General features: G+C 40.3%; 1 protein-coding gene across 1 annotated transcript; it reads left to right on the plus strand.

Moving 5' to 3' along the window:
* Window positions 1–2,253: 2,253 nt before the first annotated feature.
* PWP2 (PWP2 small subunit processome component) lies at window positions 2,254–18,130 on the plus strand. The gene is made up of 21 exons (XM_083854694.1): window positions 2,254–2,310; window positions 2,442–2,554; window positions 3,206–3,300; window positions 3,663–3,762; window positions 4,256–4,399; window positions 4,802–4,937; window positions 5,375–5,592; window positions 6,059–6,202; window positions 6,898–6,968; window positions 7,664–7,800; window positions 8,919–9,067; window positions 9,683–9,830; window positions 10,861–11,011; window positions 11,362–11,542; window positions 12,482–12,629; window positions 13,516–13,624; window positions 13,921–13,986; window positions 14,132–14,350; window positions 15,457–15,607; window positions 16,657–16,731; window positions 16,880–18,130. The coding sequence occupies exons 1-21, from the start codon at window positions 2,293–2,295 to the stop codon at window positions 17,025–17,027; spliced, it is 2,721 nt and encodes a 906-aa protein (XP_083710820.1). The 5' UTR covers window positions 2,254–2,292; the 3' UTR covers window positions 17,028–18,130.
* Window positions 18,131–18,416: the final 286 nt, after the last annotated feature.

Here is an 18,416-nt window from a genome sequence, read left to right on the forward strand (position 1 = left end):
TCAACTTCTCCACTGCTGTGAGTTCTCTTTGGCCTGGAGGAGTAATTGTTTCATCTGTTTTAACTAAAGCTGCTTTTGACTGCAGAAATCAGATTTGTTACCTGGTTTGCAATTACATACTCGAGGGAGACATTGATTATTTATTTATTTCAGAGTTGCACAAGCCTGGAAGCTCCACAGTATTCCACAAATCCAGCACACCTCTCCAGATTTTTCCTGCTGTTATTTATACACAGAAATTCAATCTTAGCAACCTCCCCGGTACAGGCTCTCTATTATGAATGGTTAATAATTTCCATGCAAGTTGTGTAATCCCAGCTGTTTCCTGTGCATCCTTCAGGGAAGAGTCTTCACCTGGGCAGAGTCTTTTTGCCCTGTAGGTCTGACTTTTTAGTATTATAATGGAGATGTAGTTCAGCTATAGGATACCTGGACCTGAGTCTTTTGCCAAGTTAGCAACATATACATAAAACATATATTCATATCTTGATTTACTGCATCCTTAAAGCTCGTTGGTTCCAGGATATCCATAACTAAGGGATACTGTTCTCTGTCCCACTGATTAATTCTCCGTCCTTGCTGATTAGGCTTTAAAGTATACAAAGATCAACCATCAAAGAACTTCCTGACTTAAGTTAATTTTTATGTATTCCACATTTTGCAACACTACTTTAACACCTGTGAGCGATCATCCAAGGATGCAGCTGAAGAAGCATAAACAGTAAGGATTTAATGGATTGCTATGCCTCAAACACCAATAACCATTCAGATGGGAAATATGAAGGTATACCAGTATCTTTCTGGTGCCAGTTTTGCTGTTCAGGTCCATGGTGGCCACATAACCCCCAGTGTGGGTGCAGAAATGGGGTCATGGACCAGGCAAGACCAAGAGAGGGGGATTGAGACCACAAAGGACCCCAGAAGAGCTTGTGACACCTTTTGGAACTCTTCCTCAGCAGGTGCTGCATGCTCCAGTCTTGCATCAGACATGAAGAATTCTCCATTCCTGGGGAGGGATCTGGATGTTCCAATGCTAATCTGAATGTACTTAACCTGAGGAACTCTGTGTCCTGTGGGATCCCAGCCCCAGAGAATCGAGACTGCGACCATCTCCCTGACCAAGGAACATTGAAATGACAACACTTAAGTCTCACTACTAGATTTATGGGTGATGTTATGTTTCCACTGTCTATTCCTACACGTTTCTTCCCTTCCTTTCTTTTCCTTATGTATTTTGTGATTTTTTTACACTTTAATTGAAAAGAATCAACCGGCCGCTGACATCCTTTCCAGTGCAATTAAATGGCTGTAAAATAAACCTCCCATATCTATACACAGGGCATTCAGCATTGTTCCACTCTAATTACAGAATCATGGAATATTCAGGGTTGGAGATCCCCCAGTCCAACCCTCTGCCAAGGCACAGCCACCCAGAGCAGTGACACAGAACACATCCAGGTGGGTCTGGAATGTCTCCAGAGAGAGAACTCTGTGTCCTCCCTGGGCAGCTGTTCCAGAGCTCTGCCAGCCTCAACATAAAGAAATTCTTCCTCATCTTGAGGTGGAACTCCTTGTGTTTTATTTTACGGTCACTGCTCATCCTGATTCTGGGCACCACTGAAGCGTCCGGCACCATCCCCTGACACCCCCCCGGGATTTATTTATACGGATTGATGAGATCTCTCAGCCCTCTCTTCTCCAGAATAACAGGCCCAGCTCCCGCAGTCACCCCAAGGCATTTACTAAAAAGCGTAAATACCGTAATATATTTAAAGATCCACAGTTCCCCTGGGTTGTGGTGGGTGCTGGGGAGGGCCGGCGGTGGCGGCAGGGCCGTGGATGGGGACGGGGACACAGAGCGGGGACACCGCCCGGGAGTGACAGTGCCCGGCAGCAGCTCCCTTCCCTTCCCTTCCCTTCCCTTCCCTTCCCTTCCCTTCCCTTCCCTTCCCTTCCCTTCCCTTCCCTTCCCTTCCCTTCCCTTCCCTTCCCTTCCCTTCCCTTCCCTTCCCTTCCCTTCCCTTCCCTTCCCTTCCCTTCCCTTCCCTTCCCTTCCCTTCCCTTCCCTTCCCTTCCCTTCCCTTCCCTTCCCTTCCCTTCCCTTCCCTTCCCTCCCCTCCCCTCCCCTCCCCTCCCCTCCCCTCCCCTCCCCTCCCCTCCCCTCCCCTCCCCTCCCCTCCCCTCCCCTCGGTCTCTCCCTTCCCGCCCGCCGTCCCTGCCCTGCTCCCGGCGCATGCGCGGGATGGCGGCGGAGCTCCGCCCCTCAGCCGCCGTTCCCCACGTGTGGCCGCCATGCGCTTCGCGTACCGGGTGAGCGCGGGCCGGGGGGAGCCCCCGTCCCCGGCATCATCTTCCCTTCATCTCCCCCCGATTCCCAGCATTATCTCCCCCGATCCCCGTCTCCCCAGCCCCGCTAACCCTGCCCCTTCCTGCCCCCGCAGTTCTCCGGCCTGCTGGGCACCGTGTACCGGCGCGGCAACCTCAGCTTCACCCCCGATGGCAACTCCCTGCTCAGCCCCGTCGGCAACAGGATCTCCCTCTTCGACCTCAAGAAGTGAGAGAGCGGCCAGGGGCGGGGAAGGGTCTGGTGCTGCCAGCGTGGGTTTTTTTGGGGGGAATAAAACTCTTAAGGAGGTTGTGGAGCCCGACCCATGGGGCTCCCCGGGATGCTCGGCCTGCCAAAATATCCTGGAAAGCGTCTGTTTTAGCGTTAAAAGGTAGAAGCCTTCCTAGTGCAATACCTGTCACGGTATTGTGCGGGTACACCCGTGTGGAGAATAGCAGAATTATTACGTAAAGGTATATTTCAGAGGGAAAAAAAAAAAGAAAGAAAAGAGAAGAAATAGATTTGTGTTTGATTAAGTTGTATGGTTTCTTTGTGTGCTTCTGGTTTGTATATAACAAAACTTGGAGCATCATCAGCCTTTCCTGGGTGCCAGGGTTATGATTGAGGCTCCCTGTGCCCGCAATCCCGCCAGGAGCCTGTTCCTTATGTAGAATTACAGACCCTCCTGGGAAGGAAGGATGAACTGAACAACTCACATAGTTTGTGTTCATGGGATGTGACAGCTAAAGCAAGCCCTGGGGATTTTGCGTCCAAATTGTGTCCGTGGTTTTAACGAGGATATCAAACCTTTCATTGACACCGAAGATGTTTCTTCCTGCATTCCTGTTCCCATTTTACTGTTCTGTGTTTGTGTTGCAGTAACAAGTGTGAGACGTTGCCGTTGGCTACACGGCTCAATATTGTGTGCGTGGGGCTCTCTCCGGATGGAAGCCTTGCCATTCTCATTGATGAAGGTACTTGCACAAAGAGATGTCTGTTTTGTAAAAGAATTCAGTAAAAATGCAGCCTTGAGAGGAGGAAATCTGTATTGTTAGGTATTCGACCTTAACACAAAATTAAAAGTAGACTGCTTTAAAAATTGCGTTATAATTTTTGGGGAAGATGTCTTTATTTACAGAACTTAAAAATAACTTTTTTACAGAATTTGGATAGTGTCTTGTCTTATTATTTGGATTGTATTTTTTTATTTTAATAATATTATGCACACTGTCTTGAAAAGTTTCCCCCCTCCTCTTTAAGAAAAGAAGATTTTCTAGGATTATGATTTCTTTGGGAACTCAGTTATCCTCATGATCCTTTTTTTCTGCCCTTACAGAGGGAGCTGCCTTGCTCGTGAGTTTGATTGGGAAATGTGTGATACATCAGTTTTATTTTCACAAGCCAGTTCACAGTGTCAGCTTTTCTCCTGATGGCAAGTAAGTAAAGAGTGCATGCTTTACAACAGAACAGCAGGAATTGCCCCATAAACTAGTTGTAATTATGAAGACATCCTAACCAATCTGGGAATATTTCCTATTCATGAGTGAGGGGGGATTTTGAGCTGGTCAGGGTAATTTTGTAAAATTGAGAGGGGAAGAAAAGAAGAAAAGCAAAGCCTTGGAAATACAATATCCTGGTTTGAGTGTTTGAACTTTTCCTTCTGTTTTGGGGCTTTGAGAATTACAATTTCATTATTCAACTTCAGCGTTTTTTACTGAAGGTTTTCTCTTTTATAATGCTTAAGTTGGGGGATAATATCAATCTGCAGATACTTTGCTTTTTGTTCAAAAGCAATCCATTTTTATTGTTTCGGTAGTGCAGGAACCTCTTTATTATTGTCTTGTTTCATTGTATTGCAGTCTGTACTGAACAGTTATTTGTTTTATCAGCTTTGTGTGCAATTATGTCTTTCCCCTCACCTTATGCCAGGAAATTTGTGGTCACAAAAGACAACCTTGCCTACCTGTACCATGCTCCTGGGAAGAAAAGAGAATTTAATGCATTTGTCCTGGACAAAACCTACTATGGCCCATATGATGAAACAACTTGTATTGACTGGACTGATGATTCCAAGTGAGTTGTTCTGCACATGTTAATATTTGAATGCATGTTGCAGTCCCATTTTCTTTCCTCTGAACTATTGTACTAGCTTTAAAAATTCTGTCTTTAATTAAAAAATATAAGTAGGCAGATCAGAAAGTGTAAAAAATGTATGTGTTGGGAATCAACAGTGGATTCTTGCTTGAAAATGCAGAGTGATTCATAAAAGGAACATACCTTAGGAATGTGAGCAGGGTTGACCTTTTGAATGTGTTTTAACCCCTTCTACCTCTGCTACAGTCTCCACCCTCAGATTACAACTCTGTTGTTTGTAAAATAAGGTGGTGGCTGGTGGATTTGAGCTCAGAACATTCTCCACCCAGTGAAGAGTTTTGCAGTCCAGTGTTCTGATTGGAATTGCTCTTTCTTTTGCAGGTGCTTTGCAGTGGGGAGCAAGGACATGTCCACATGGGTGTTTGGAGCAGAACGATGGGCAAACTTGATCTACTACTCTCTTGGAGGCCATAAGGATGTCATAGTTGCCTGCTTTTTTGAAGAGAACAGCCTAGATGTATGTATAATCACGCAACATGCTTTCAATTTTGATATTAAAATAGTGGAAACAGAATCTTATCTCTAGGTGACTATTTTGACAGTATCTCAGAATTTAGAAAATACGAAAGTGTCTCTTGATTGCTCTGCCATGATTATATGTTTAAATTTACTCCCCCAAAATGTTACAGCTTTGAATATTAAAAAATTATTTAGCTTAGCTGTTATGCTGACTGGTAATCAAGTTGCGTTTGGTCCTTGCAGAATTTTTCTGAGGGCAGGCAAAATAATTCACCAGTTCTCAGGACAAGTAAAACTCCTAGTTCAAAGCACCTTGGGTTGTATCCTGAGAAGAGAATGCGCGCTTGCTAACCTTTTTGCAAGTGTATATTCATATTTTTGCAGAGCACAGAGCGTGGGTATTGGACAATAATAATTTGTGTGTTTATATTCTAGCTGTACACAATTAGCCAGGATGCAGCTCTGTGTGTGTGGCAGTGTGACACTGAGCTGGATGGTTTGAAGCCCATGCCCCCTAAAGATGCAGCAAAGGAAAAGAAGGAAGAAGATGATGAAGAGCTGTTGGAAGAGCCAAAGGGTGAAGAAATTCATGGGAAAGCTGATCCAAGTGAACAAGAGACTAGAAATAAAGTTAAATATTCACGTGTTGCGAAGTAAGTGGTTCTAAGTTATCAAAAATCAAAGTTGTAATGGGGATTTATTGTACTGCACTTTTATTTTCATCTGGTAGAACATATTGAAAGCAGTATAAAATTGCTGAGGATTTAGAAATTTACTGCAGATCCCATTTTAAGTCGTTCTGGTAGAACACCTGTTTGTCTTAACTTGGTTATATGATGAGCACTGGCTTTCACCTTCAGAATAACAAGTGTAATTTTCACAATACAAGAAATACTGTTTGTGGTGTGCTATTGTTTGGAACTCAGAAAGTGTAAATGGGATTTTTATTACAATACCCTAAGTCTTGAGGCTTTGATTTCTTGCCAGAAGGGATTGGTTGGCTTCTGGAGATGACATAAAGATAGCTGATCAGCCTCTTTGGTGAGCTGCTTGGAGATGCAGCTCTAACAACATACTGTTCTTTAACATTCACCTTTTTTCCTTTTTTTTGGGTGTCAGGTATTTTTTCAATAAGGAGGGAGATTTTAATAACCTGACAGCTGCAGCCTACCACAAGAAAACACACCTTTTAGTCACTGGTTTTGCCTCTGGAATCTTTCACCTCCACGAGCTTCCAGATTTCAATCTGATCCACTCCTTGAGGTGAGGTATGGGGTTGTCACTGTATTTGGGTTGGTTTTTGTGGGGGAAGGGAATACGGGTTTCTTTGTGGGGGTTTCGTGTTTGTTTGATGGAGAACACATCATGTTAAGCAGTGAAGGATGAATAAAAAGAGCACAAAATCCTAAAACATGAGTATCTAATACTGGAATTTCTGGAAAGGCAGAATCATAAATTTGTGTAATAAATACCATATAATTCCACTCCTTATTTTGGGAAGTGAGGTCTGAATAAGGAAACTACTCAGGAGTTTCTGGTTGTTGGCTATAGAGTTCTTTAACTCTGTTCATTTTAATACTTTCAGTTTCTTTGTAGAGAGTATTAGCTGGAAAGTTCTGTATATGTAAAATTATCTGTAAATTGTGTCTAAATTGAGAAATCAAATCAGATTCTTTTCCATGGCTGTAGGATGGCAGCTAACCAATTTCCATGTACAAGACACCCTTATTTTATTTTCTTAAACTTGGGGAGTTTTACTCTCTGTTGGCAAGTACATCTTTGGGATACAGATACTCTGCCTTCATTCTGAATTAGGGATGTTTGATGATTTGGAGTGGAACCAAGTCATACAGAAGTTCAGTAAAATAATCAAACAATGTACTTGAACAGCGTTACTAAATATTAGACTTGAAGTTTTATCACACAAGTTTGTTCATTGGTTAATTCTCTTACTTCAGTATTTCAGACCAAAGGATAGCTTCTATTTCTATCAACTGCACTGGAGACTGGATTGCTTTTGGATGTTCAGGTTTGTCAGTATTTTTTAGTCTGTATTCATGGGGAAAATAAGGAATGTGGTGGGCATGAGGCCCAAATTCTTCTTGCTAGTTTTGACTCCAGATGTTAAATAATCGATGGTGTCATATCTGTGGTGTCTAGGTATAGTAAAACAAATATCACTAATGAGTATCTCACAGAATTCTGATGATTCAGGAAAGTATTTTGCTGATACAGGAAAAAATACATATTTTATACAGGAAAGCTCTAACAGAGTTAGGGAGAGCCCAGATCCCTTGTACTTAATTTCTACTTTCATTCTGGGCTGTTCTCTCTTCCTTTGCCACATGTTACCTATGGCATTTTACAAACCTGCCTAGCATTCCAGCATTCCCATCCTATCCATTATGGTTTGCATGAAACCCTGAATTTTACTCTTATGTGCAGCCTTGCTTTTATTTCCAGCTCATTTATCAACTGGTGGATAGCATTGCTGTTGTAGTATTGAAAACATTATTCCAAGTAACAGCTCATGGAGGAAATTTTTTGGGGAAATTGCCTTGAAGTTAAGAAAGGAAAATGCTCTTCTTAGGCCTGAAAGATGCAGAATTCAACCTGTCTGCATCAGCCTTTGGGTTTTAACATTGCTTGCCACTGTGTGTTTTGTGGATTGGATGTGCAGGGTCATTGTGCTCATGGTTGTGGTTAACCCTGCTGTGCTTTCAGGTCTGGGTCAGCTCCTGGTGTGGGAGTGGCAGAGCGAGTCCTACGTGCTGAAGCAGCAGGGCCATTTCAACAGCATGGTGTCCTTGGCTTATTCTCCAGATGGACAGTACATAGTGACTGGAGGGGAGGATGGCAAAGTAAGTGGCGCAGTATTGCTGCAATGAGAACTTTTAATAATGTACTGAGCAGCTTGGCTTTCCATTTTTATGTAGAAAGCTCTGATGCTGTAATTGGTACATATTTTTCTTATTATAAAGTCATAATTTTTTATCCTCTCTTCCCTTAAATGTTTTGATTTTTCTCTATAGAGCATATATATTTTGCTTTGTTACTACGTGTGTCTGCAAATGGCATCACTTATGCTTTCTAGCAGGTGATTTTAAAATTTATTTAGTTATTATAGGTCCAGTCACCATAAACTCAAAAACATCTAATTCATTAAGTGTTAATTTATTTATGGTTCCATGATATTTTGGAATGAATGAGCTTCAACCACCCAACTTCTTGCCCTTTTAATAACTGTTTTTGATATGAGATTAATTTCAAATTCTTTATAAAAGTGCAGGGTTTTTTTGTTAAATGTACCATTCCAAAAGGTTGTAATTTTTCCTTTAAATTAAATTCTCATGGATGACTTGCATTGAAATGATAGGCTGTGTGTACAGGTGCTTTTATTTTAAGAGGTGTTTTGCCACAGTGTCTTGGCATATAAATGGGGCAACAATAGTAGCTGATTTTGTATCAAAACTCTTAAGTGTCAGAAAAAGATCTGCCACTTCATGGCTTCTGCCAGTTCATGACTTCTGCCATTCAGGGTGAAGATTGGCCAGATCCCAGAAATCTCAAATTGCAGAAAACTAAATGCATAACATTTTTGTTCAGGAAAAAGAAACCCCAACTGAAATATCATCTCAGTTGTAACTTCTGTAATGGCTTTAGAGTGGGTTTTGAGTTTGACATGTCTTACTAGACAGTATAAGCTTGGAAGCTCAAGATGCTCACCAAATGTTGCTTTCCTTTAAAATTAACTTTGTTTCAACTCTGTGTCTATCTCCACTTAGATTTTTATGTTGCAAAATTGTCTTAAGAGGTTTAATGATAATTTGTGGCCTCTTGTCTGCTATTACTGGAAGTCTTTTATGCTGTGGCAGAGATCTAGAATTAGGTTTTCTTTACTCTGCTGCTGCCTGACCCTTATTTTCTGCCTTTGCTGATGGTGGAGATTCTAAGAAGTCTTTTCTTGTCTGTCCTGCAGGTGAAAGTGTGGAACACTTCCAGCAGCTTTTGTTTTGTCACCTTTACAGAACACAACAGTGGTGTAACTGCTGTAACTTTCACTTCCACTGGTTATGTGGTTCTGAGTGCTTCCCTCGATGGGACAGTGCGTGCCTTTGATCTGCACAGGTAACTCTTTGCAGGAAACCTTTTGTGTCTCATTTGGTCCTCAGCTTTCACACTCCCCAAAAATTCAGCAAACTGCTGATTGCTTGTTTGAAGTCTCAGGAAGGTGAGCAGCACTGCCTTACTGGTTTTTGATACAGCTTTTGATTTAAATTTAGGTAGTAATTAGGAATGGTGTTAGTCCATCCAGTTTCTGTGAAGAAACTTGTGGAAGAACTTTCCTCAAAGACGCTGGAAATCCAAGAAGATCATTGTCTGGCTTTGCACAAACTGGGAAAAGGCACTTGCCTAGCAACACTTTCCATAGTATAATATGGCTGTGCACAGAACTGGCTGTGTAGACAAGCCCATGTTTCTAAAAAATTGACATATGCTATTTAGTAGAAGGAAGCTCCTCAGAGTATTTCTGTCTCCTACTTCTGCAGAGTTTTTTCATACTTCTTTTGAATCTTGCAATCATGCTGAGGCATCACATCTAATTTTATACAAACAATTTTTTTTCTGTACATAGCTTAGAAATCTTTACAAAACAAATTAACTCCTTTTGTAAATAAATTGGTTAAACACACATTTAAATCTACCTGATGTTCTCATAATTTCTTTTCACCTCTTCAACAGGTACCGGAATTTCCGTACCTTTACATCCCCACGACCAAGTCAGTTCTCCTGTTTAGCTGTGGACTCCAGTGGTGAGATTGTGGCAGCTGGTTCCCAGGATTCCTTTGAAATATTCATCTGGTCAATGCAGAGTGGGAGGCTGCTGGATGTAAGGACCCACAGTATTGGGAGGGCTTGAATTTAACACTCTCTGGAGTGTGGTGATAACTCAGCAACTTGGGGATTAGTCAGGGGGTTTCAATACCACATTAAGTGTTTTGTTATAGTCAAAACTGGAACTACACTATGTTGCTCTCAGCATTTTTTTTTTAAATTATTGTGTGGAGATCAGTCTGAATTTGTGTGGGAAATAGTTTTTAAAATTTCTGAGTAATGAGCTCTTTCTAGTGATGAAGTAATTACTAGTATTGTTGAGCTAACACATGGGCATGAGAGTGTTTCCCGCCTTGCTCAGAGATGTTCTTTTCCACATACTTTCTGCAGGTAATGAAATTGTAGTTGCTGTATTAAGACCGATATAGATTTCATGAAGGGTTTTGCTGGAGCAGAGCAGGGACATGATTTTTCAATTATTTGTTCAATTCTTAAATATTCCTGTACATCTTGTACAAGTAGAAGAGCTCAGTGATTCATGAATTTAATTTGGCACAGCCATGGAATACAGATCACTTCAGTAACTCACCATATACTTGAGTGGATCTCCAGAGTTTTGAGTTTAGTTTCTTGCCTGGATATTTTTATTTGAGGAGTAGGAGCTCCATGAAACGAAAATCTCTTTTACTCTTATTCTCAGTTTTTATTTTTGGTTTTATTCTGAAGTGTTATCAGCTGCAGGAGATGCTGAATTCTCAGAGCAGTGACTTGGTTTTTCACAGTTGGTCTGATTATTTTGAAAGGAGGGAGGAAAATGGCACACTGCATTCCTAAAGGTGTGTGCATAGGAGTGGTTGTAGATGCTTATATAGTGGTAGCACTTGAGGGAATTTTTTTAAAACTTGTGAAAATTAAAAGTTGAGAATCACTGATGTGTATCATGCCGTGTGTCCAAAAGTGGTCTCAAGTATGTGAGGACAGGTCAGGCATGGTTTATTGGCTATATCTGGAGTTTACTGAAAGCAGACTGCACAGATTTCAGTTTCTTTCACTTAATTCCAGGTTATTTTTTCTTCTCTTCTTAGGTCTTGGCAGGTCATGAGGGTCCCATCAGCAGCTTGTCCTTTAATCCAATGAAGTGTGTTCTAGCCAGTGCCTCTTGGGATAAGACTGTCAAATTATGGGATATGTTGGACAGCTGGAGAACTAAGGAGACATTAATAATGAACTCAGATGGTAATTTTTGTTTAATTTCTCATCTTTTATCAAATATAAAAATATTATGTAAAATATATTAATAACAACAGAACATGTCAAATACAGAGAGATTCATGGAAATGGAAATCAAAAATTCACTTCACTCTTGTACTTTGTTAACAGCACAATAAATATTTTAATTTAATTCTAGCTCAGCTTTATAATTAACTAAATGTAAACATCTGTGTGTTGTCCACGGGAAAAAGTTCAGTCATACTTTTTACTCTTAAACTTTTTCTAATAGCTGAGATAAGATCCTTGAAAAATTAAGGGTATTTTCTTAGAAAAGCATGTGCCTGCATTTTTAACTGTTACTAAATTCTTCACAGTTCTTGTTGTCGTCTTCCGTCCCGATGGCAAGGAGCTGGCAGTTGCTGCCTTGAATGGGCAGATAACATTTTGGGATCATGAAAATGCAGTGCAGACTGGCTCCATTGAGGGCAGACACGACCTCCAGATGGGGAGGAAGGAGCTGGATAAAATAACAGCCAAGACAGCGGCCAAGGGCAAGTACGTCCAGGGGTGACAAGAGGGTGCCATGCTGGGTTGCTTTTGAGTTGTTTTTCCCGTTTGTTTTGTACATGGAGATTTCAGAGAGCATCTGCTGTTCAGATATTTCTGATTCTGAGGCTGGGTTTTAAAAGACTGCCTGACATCTAGATGCCTTCCTTTTGTAGTTGGCTGTGTTCTCTCACTGATCAGCAGCATTCTGAGCACTTGTTCTTTCTCATCAATTATGGACTGAGGTTGTCAACATAATATTAACTTCTCAGGCCAAGTGGTTTATTTGCTATGGGTTAGGTTTTTAGTAGATATCTTCCTACAGAAATACTAATACAACCATTAGTATGTAGAAACTATTATGTTTTTGTAATTAAAGTATGGGATTCATTACCCGTTGCTATACACATGAAGTAATATTTAAAGGCAAACTGAATTTGTGTGCTCTCAGAAAGTATATCAGAGAAATGTTTTATTCTTCTCTTTTTTCCCCCTTGTTTTTTTTTCCTATATTGCTGCCAGTCAAAACAGATTAAAAAAAAAAAAAAAAAAAAAAAAAAAAAAAAAGAACAATAACTTTTTGGAAAAAAGCAGTATTTTTTGTGAGCTCTCAACCATGTCTTTTAAATATGCCATGGGACTGGGTTTTCTGTAGCTCTTCTGACAGTTTTTTAGTGCCGTGCATGGTGTAGGTGAGAGCTCATTGGCTGAGCTGTGACTCAGATTCAGAGGTATGGAAGTATTTCAAAAAGCTGTTGAAGTTCCAAATTGTCTGTGATTCATAGTAAAGCACCAAATGCTTTGTAGTAAATTTGTATGTGTGTATACCATGTGAAGATCTCCAGTTTTTCCATGGAGTGGTTATTTTCTGAGTCTTCACATTGTACTCATGTCTTTTAGCTCAGATGTGACAGTGAATTTAAACTGCTTTCTCTTTTTCTTTAACAGATCTTTTACAACTCTCTGCTACTCAGCAGATGGTCAATCTATTCTGGCAGGTGGATTGTCAAAATTTGTCTGTATATATAATGTCAAGGAACAGATTCTTATGAAAAAATTCGAAATTTCATGCAACTATTCTTTAGATGCAATGGAGGTATGTGAGCACGGGAGTCTTTTTTTCATTTCCTCACCCCCACAAGACTTCAGTTTTGGTATAGCATCTCATTAAGAGTGATTCATGAATGCTTTTTTTAAGAATGGGTTTATTTTTGTGCAGAAGAGGGGGAAGGAAATATTCCTCTTGGAACAGAATTAATTCCTGAAACTCTTGCCAGATTTGTAGTGTGCTTGTGTTGAATGGGCAGGACTCTCAAGCATACTAAGTTAGTTGGCACGAGATTTAAAATGGAAGTGAAAATTAAAATTACCAACATTTTGTACTAAGCTAACTCCCCGGGTGTCAGTTGGTGTTAGCAAAGAAATGAAGGAATGTTTTTTTGTGGACACAGAACAACATCAGTGACCTTTATAAACTCTGTTTCTGAGTATTGCCAAATGCTAAATTAAATTCCTTCAAAAGTGAATGACGAAAAGCATCAGAAGGAAAAAAATTCCAGTAAAACTTTTCACCATCCCCTTACCAGGAAGAATGATTTTTGTTCCACTGTTCATGTCAGGCTATGTCTGACTGTGCTTCCAAGTATCCTTTGTCAGCAGTGGTTTATGAGCTGGTGTAGCTCAACATGTGGCTTGAAAGAAAGTGAACCAGCTTGAAACAGAATCCTGTTTGGATGGGTATTTAGAAATGGGGGCCAGAGAGGTCCCTAAAATCTCATTGCAGTGTTCTGGCCACAGGGCCCTTGCATTGGCCCAGTGCAGTTATGGAACCTGCAGGACAGAGTAGGGCTGCAGCTGAGGAAGCAAGCAGTGCATCTCTGGAGCTGAACAAAGTTATAATAATGTGAAACCACAGTCTAAACTGAGCTCTGCTGTTTGAAAAGAGATACAGTGCAGTGAATGGCACTTGCATGTTTTTCCAGGAGTACTTGGATCGGAGAAAAATGACTGAATTTGGCAGCATGGCTCTGATTGATGAAGGAGGTGGAGGAGATGAAGGTGTTGCCATCCCTCTCCCTGGAGTAAAAAGAGGTATGGCTTTGGCTTTGCTTTCTTGTTTCTACTTTTATGTTCATCAGAACCTTTGACACAGATAAGAAGCATTTGACTTGATGAGCTCAGTTTTAACATTAGGATTAAAAAATTTGGTCCCACCACTTAAGCTGTAGGATCTCTTGACCATGGACTGTGCCTTCCTTACCTGATCTTTAATTCTGCCAGGTTTTACCATGCTGCTCATTTTTAATTGTAACATCATAGTCAGAGTTGATGACTAGACTGTGAACTTGGGGTGAATATATTAAATCACTTCTAAATTTCTCTTTCAGGTGACATGAGCTATCGACACTTTAAACCAGAAATAAGGGTGACTTGTGTGCGATTCTGTCCTACAGGTTAGTATCAACAATTGATTCAGGATTATTTTTTTAATTCCATATAAAACATGCAAAAGGATCCTACTGGAGGATTATCATTACTCTTCTGTTTCTATTCTAGAGCACCCTTCTTTGTTACTAAATACCGTTATTTCTCTTCTAGGACGAAGCTGGGCAGCCACCTCCACAGAGGGTCTCCTGCTCTATTCACTGGACTCTGGGCTAATTTTTGATCCTTTTGAGCTGGATATTGATGTCACACCCAGCAATATACGCAAAACACTGGGTCAGAAGGAATACACTGTGGCCATCGTCATGGCCTTCAAGCTGAATGAAAAGAAATTAATTCAGGAGGTCATAGAGGCTGTCCCTAGTGGTGAAGGTGAGTGGATCTGCCATGAAACTGGGCTGAGCTAGCTGTAAGCTGTAAAGAGACATGTGTGACCAAAAAAGAGTTGAGGTGTAAAGGTAGACTTTTTGGGGTTAATTTATGTTTTAATTTTACCAGTCTACTTCATGCTCATTTAGTGACTTTTCAGCATGAAATTTGTCAGGCATAGATGTGCAGGCAGAGTTTTTGGATGTCATTTTTTGGAAGCAGCTGATGTTGGAGGGCCACATCAAGTTTAACCTGAATTAGCACTGTGCATGTGTGATGAAGACCATTAACCAGTAACAAGGATGTAATCAGCAGTTTGAGGAAAATGATGAATCTTGTCTGCTGAGCACTTGTGATACCACATCAAGAGTACTGTGCCTAGTTCTGGGACTGGCAGCTCAAGAAAAGACATTGATACTCCAGCACTTCTAATGGAGAGCTTAGAAGATGATTGGAAGGCCAGAGTACAACTGAAGAGAGGCTGTTGTAATCCACTTTTAACGGGATGATTGTGTGCCTGTTTCTTAAGCAAAAGCTGGTTATGAGAGTGTATTGTATATAGTGACATCATTTATTTATATGTGAGATTATTTTGGATGCTTCTAAATTGCATTTCTTTGTGCTGTGCAGTTGCTATCAGCATTCAGACACTTCCTGTGTGGGCAGGTGACTTTGCTGTATTTTCAAGTATCACTTACTGCCTCTGATTGTTGTGCATCACTAGTTCCACTGAATACAGAAATTTGGGTGAAGTCAGGAGCAGCAATAATAAAGTCTGTTACTTAAGAAAAGAGGAGGAAAGGGTAGAAGTAAAGGAGTAAAAGAGAACTGCTGGGGAGAGTACTCTGCTAGGAGGAAGAACTTGGAGAGGAAGGGGTTGATTTCTTGCTTTTAAATACAGTAGTGTTTGGAAGGTTCAAAGAAGGAACATTTATCCCCTGAGAGATTGTGGTACTGTACCCTGAAATACAGCACTAAATACCCACCACTTGCCAAAGTGCTGCTTTCTTTTCCTTCTTATGCTTTCCTGTGGTCTCTATCATGTTATTCCAAATAGTAACTCAACTCTATTGAATCTTTATGGGCTTTTTTTTTTCCTTTTTGCACAGTTGATGTTGTCTGCTCATCACTGCCAGACCTGTATGTAGAGAAGTTACTGGAGTTCCTGGCCTCTGCATTTGAGACCTCTTGTCACCTGGAGTTCTATCTTATTTGGGCTCATAAGTTGCTTATGCTGCATGGACAGAAGCTGAAAACAAGGTGAGATCCCATGAAAGTCAAAATGCTGACAAGGATAATCAAATTAAAAACCTGTTAATTTAAGGCTTTTACTTAACATGTACTGACATTCTCGATAATGCCTGCACTACAGTTAGAATACTTCAGTTTTACAACTTCTGTACTAGTGGTAAAAGTTACAGTTTGAACTTGATCTTAAAGGTCTAAAAAATTCTAAAAAGTGTGTATGACAGACTTGGAATACCTTACTGTGTTTATGAAGATAAATTGCAGAAGCATTTGTCAAATACAACAGATAAAACTTTGCTTGAGTTGCTTGGACAATAACTGCATAACAATTTCACGAGTGACAGTAAGATTTTGGAAACTGTGTTTTTAAACAGTTATGCATCTTAAGTGTAACTGAAAGGTGATGTGCAGGTACTGATTGCATTTTTACAGACTTAGCTTGTGATTATAGCTGGTACTACTCTGCCTTCCTACAGAGTACTTCAGAATTACACAGGCCTGGTCTGTGAATTATATTCAGCCCACCCTTAGTATGGCATTTTTAGACTTCTAGGAATAAAGCTAGGCAAATTTACAAATTTAAAATGGGCTAAGAGAGAGGTAATCTGAGAAGGAGTCCTGCAATTTAAAAACCAGGGCATTGTGTAACTCTTCCCTTGTGTCAACATGAGTATTAATGGTTTAGTTACTGAAATGACTGGAACAAAATCTCTCCTTTTGTTCCTGATAAAGTAGAAGAGGACAATTTAAAACAAGCTGCCCCTTGTTCAGGAAGTCTTGTACTGTCTGAAAGGAACTGTCATTGCTGCAGCAAGCAGAATTAGCTCTTCAAGATGCAATTTGACCTTAGAAAAAAATATTTCTCACAATATATTACTTGTATTGAGTGCAATCATTGTGGGCAGAGTCAAAATCAGAGAACTTTTGTTTCTTTAAGATTATCTTAAAAAGTTGGCATTGAAGTTGCGTGCTTGTTAAAATCATGAGAGTATAGAAAAGTTCTAGATTTCCATATGTAAACATGAGCTGCACTGCAAATTGCATCTTTTTCTCCATCCAAGGTCAGTGAAGCTGCTCCCTGTGATTCAGTTCCTTCAGAAGAGCATCCAGCGTCACTTTGAAGACGTTTCCAAACTGTATGTATGGCTACATTTGAAAGTTTAAATCAAAAACTGGACTGATGTGGGGGGGTGACAGCATGCTGTTAAAACTTTTGAGATAGTCTTCTTTTAGAGTTGTTTTTATTTTAGGAGGAAAACAACGTTTTCACATTTATTTTTACAGCTGTGAGTGGAACATCTACAACATCAAATACACGTTGGCCATTTCACAGCAGCGGGGCACGAAACGTCTGGCAGAGGAAACCCCAGGAGAAGAAGAAGAATTGGATTCTGACAGTGATTATCTTATGCAAGAAGCTCATGAAGGATAATTTGAGTTCCTAATTACTCTTTGTGAGATGGAAAAACCTCAGACAGTATTTTATGCAGTGGTATTCACTGAGAACGAGTGGCCCTCATAGTGGCATCAATTCCTGACAGTGTGGTGGAGTTCCATGGGAGGCAGTGAAGGAAATGTAGGATATGCCATGGATGGCACTTTGCCTGTTTCCTGTACCATTTGGCTGTAAACCTGACAGCATTGATTTCTTGACTGACTGATTTCTTTTTTTTTTTACTAGTTCCTGATTTCAAGTAAGAAAACAACAAAGTTTTCTTAGTGAAGTTAGAAGTATGACTGGAAGAAGTTTATTTTTTATTAAAAATGCCTTGCACATTAAGTATTGTGAATTTTATAGTGCAGGCTTGTCCTATGCTGGACTTTAAATTTTAAAAAGGATAAAAATTTTCTTAATTGGAAATGTGCTGGTCTCAACTTGTTTTAATGTTATTTTACTTGGATATAGTATGTACATATTTCTGGAACACTGTTTTCTTAGTTCTATAACCTCCAAACATGGTGAGATTTCAGAAATGAGAAATGAGAACCTATAGCAGCAACTATGGGAGAAGATTCAGGGGGCTTTACAACTTGTGTCGAGGTTTGATGGACAGCCTTGAGATACTGTAGCGAAAATTTATTTGGACATTACCAACTCAATAATATAACTGTAAGAGAATGTGTTACAAATGTCATGGCTTGTTTTTTTTTTAATGTATGTGGGGTTTTTTTGTTGTTTTGGTTTGGGTTTGTTTTTTTTTTTTTGATAAAAGGCCTTTATTGTCTATTTTTAATGTTGTTTATTAACACATTAAAGCCTGAAACTTTTGATTCCCTTTGTTTTTGTGAACTGATGGGAGAACTGGCTAATAAGAATGGGGAACTAAATACAGGGAATTGTGTTTGTCTCTGTTACACTTTCAAGCCACACGCTGAAAGGGCTTTGTTAACGAAGAAACTGCAAATATTACCAATGATCCAGAACTGATTTTCTCAGCATATTCTGCTCTTCTGGATTTGTTTCCTGGTCATGTTTCACTGTTGGAATAGAGGAGAGGTACATATAAATATTAAAGGTAACTGTGATGGGGTTTCCCCTCAGTCTCCTCCAGGCTGAACAAAACTTCTCCTCAAGGCCTTCATCATCTTCATTGCCCTCCTCTGGGCACTCTCCGATAGTTTACTACCTTTCTTTTCAGCCTTTCATTCCCCAGTCTCTCCGTACATCCAGGACTGTCCCATCCCAGCAGCAAAATCCAGCATTTTCCCAATACTCAACTTCATACAGATGGTGATTTCCCATCTCTCTGATTTATCAAGGTCTCTCTGCAGGCCCTCCGCGCCCTCGAAGGACCCAACAACTCCTCCCAGTTTTGTGCCG

Source organism: Zosterops lateralis, assembly GCF_965231275.1.
Source record: "Zosterops lateralis genome assembly, chromosome: 2".
Classification (NCBI taxonomy): domain Eukaryota; kingdom Metazoa; phylum Chordata; class Aves; order Passeriformes; family Zosteropidae; genus Zosterops; species Zosterops lateralis.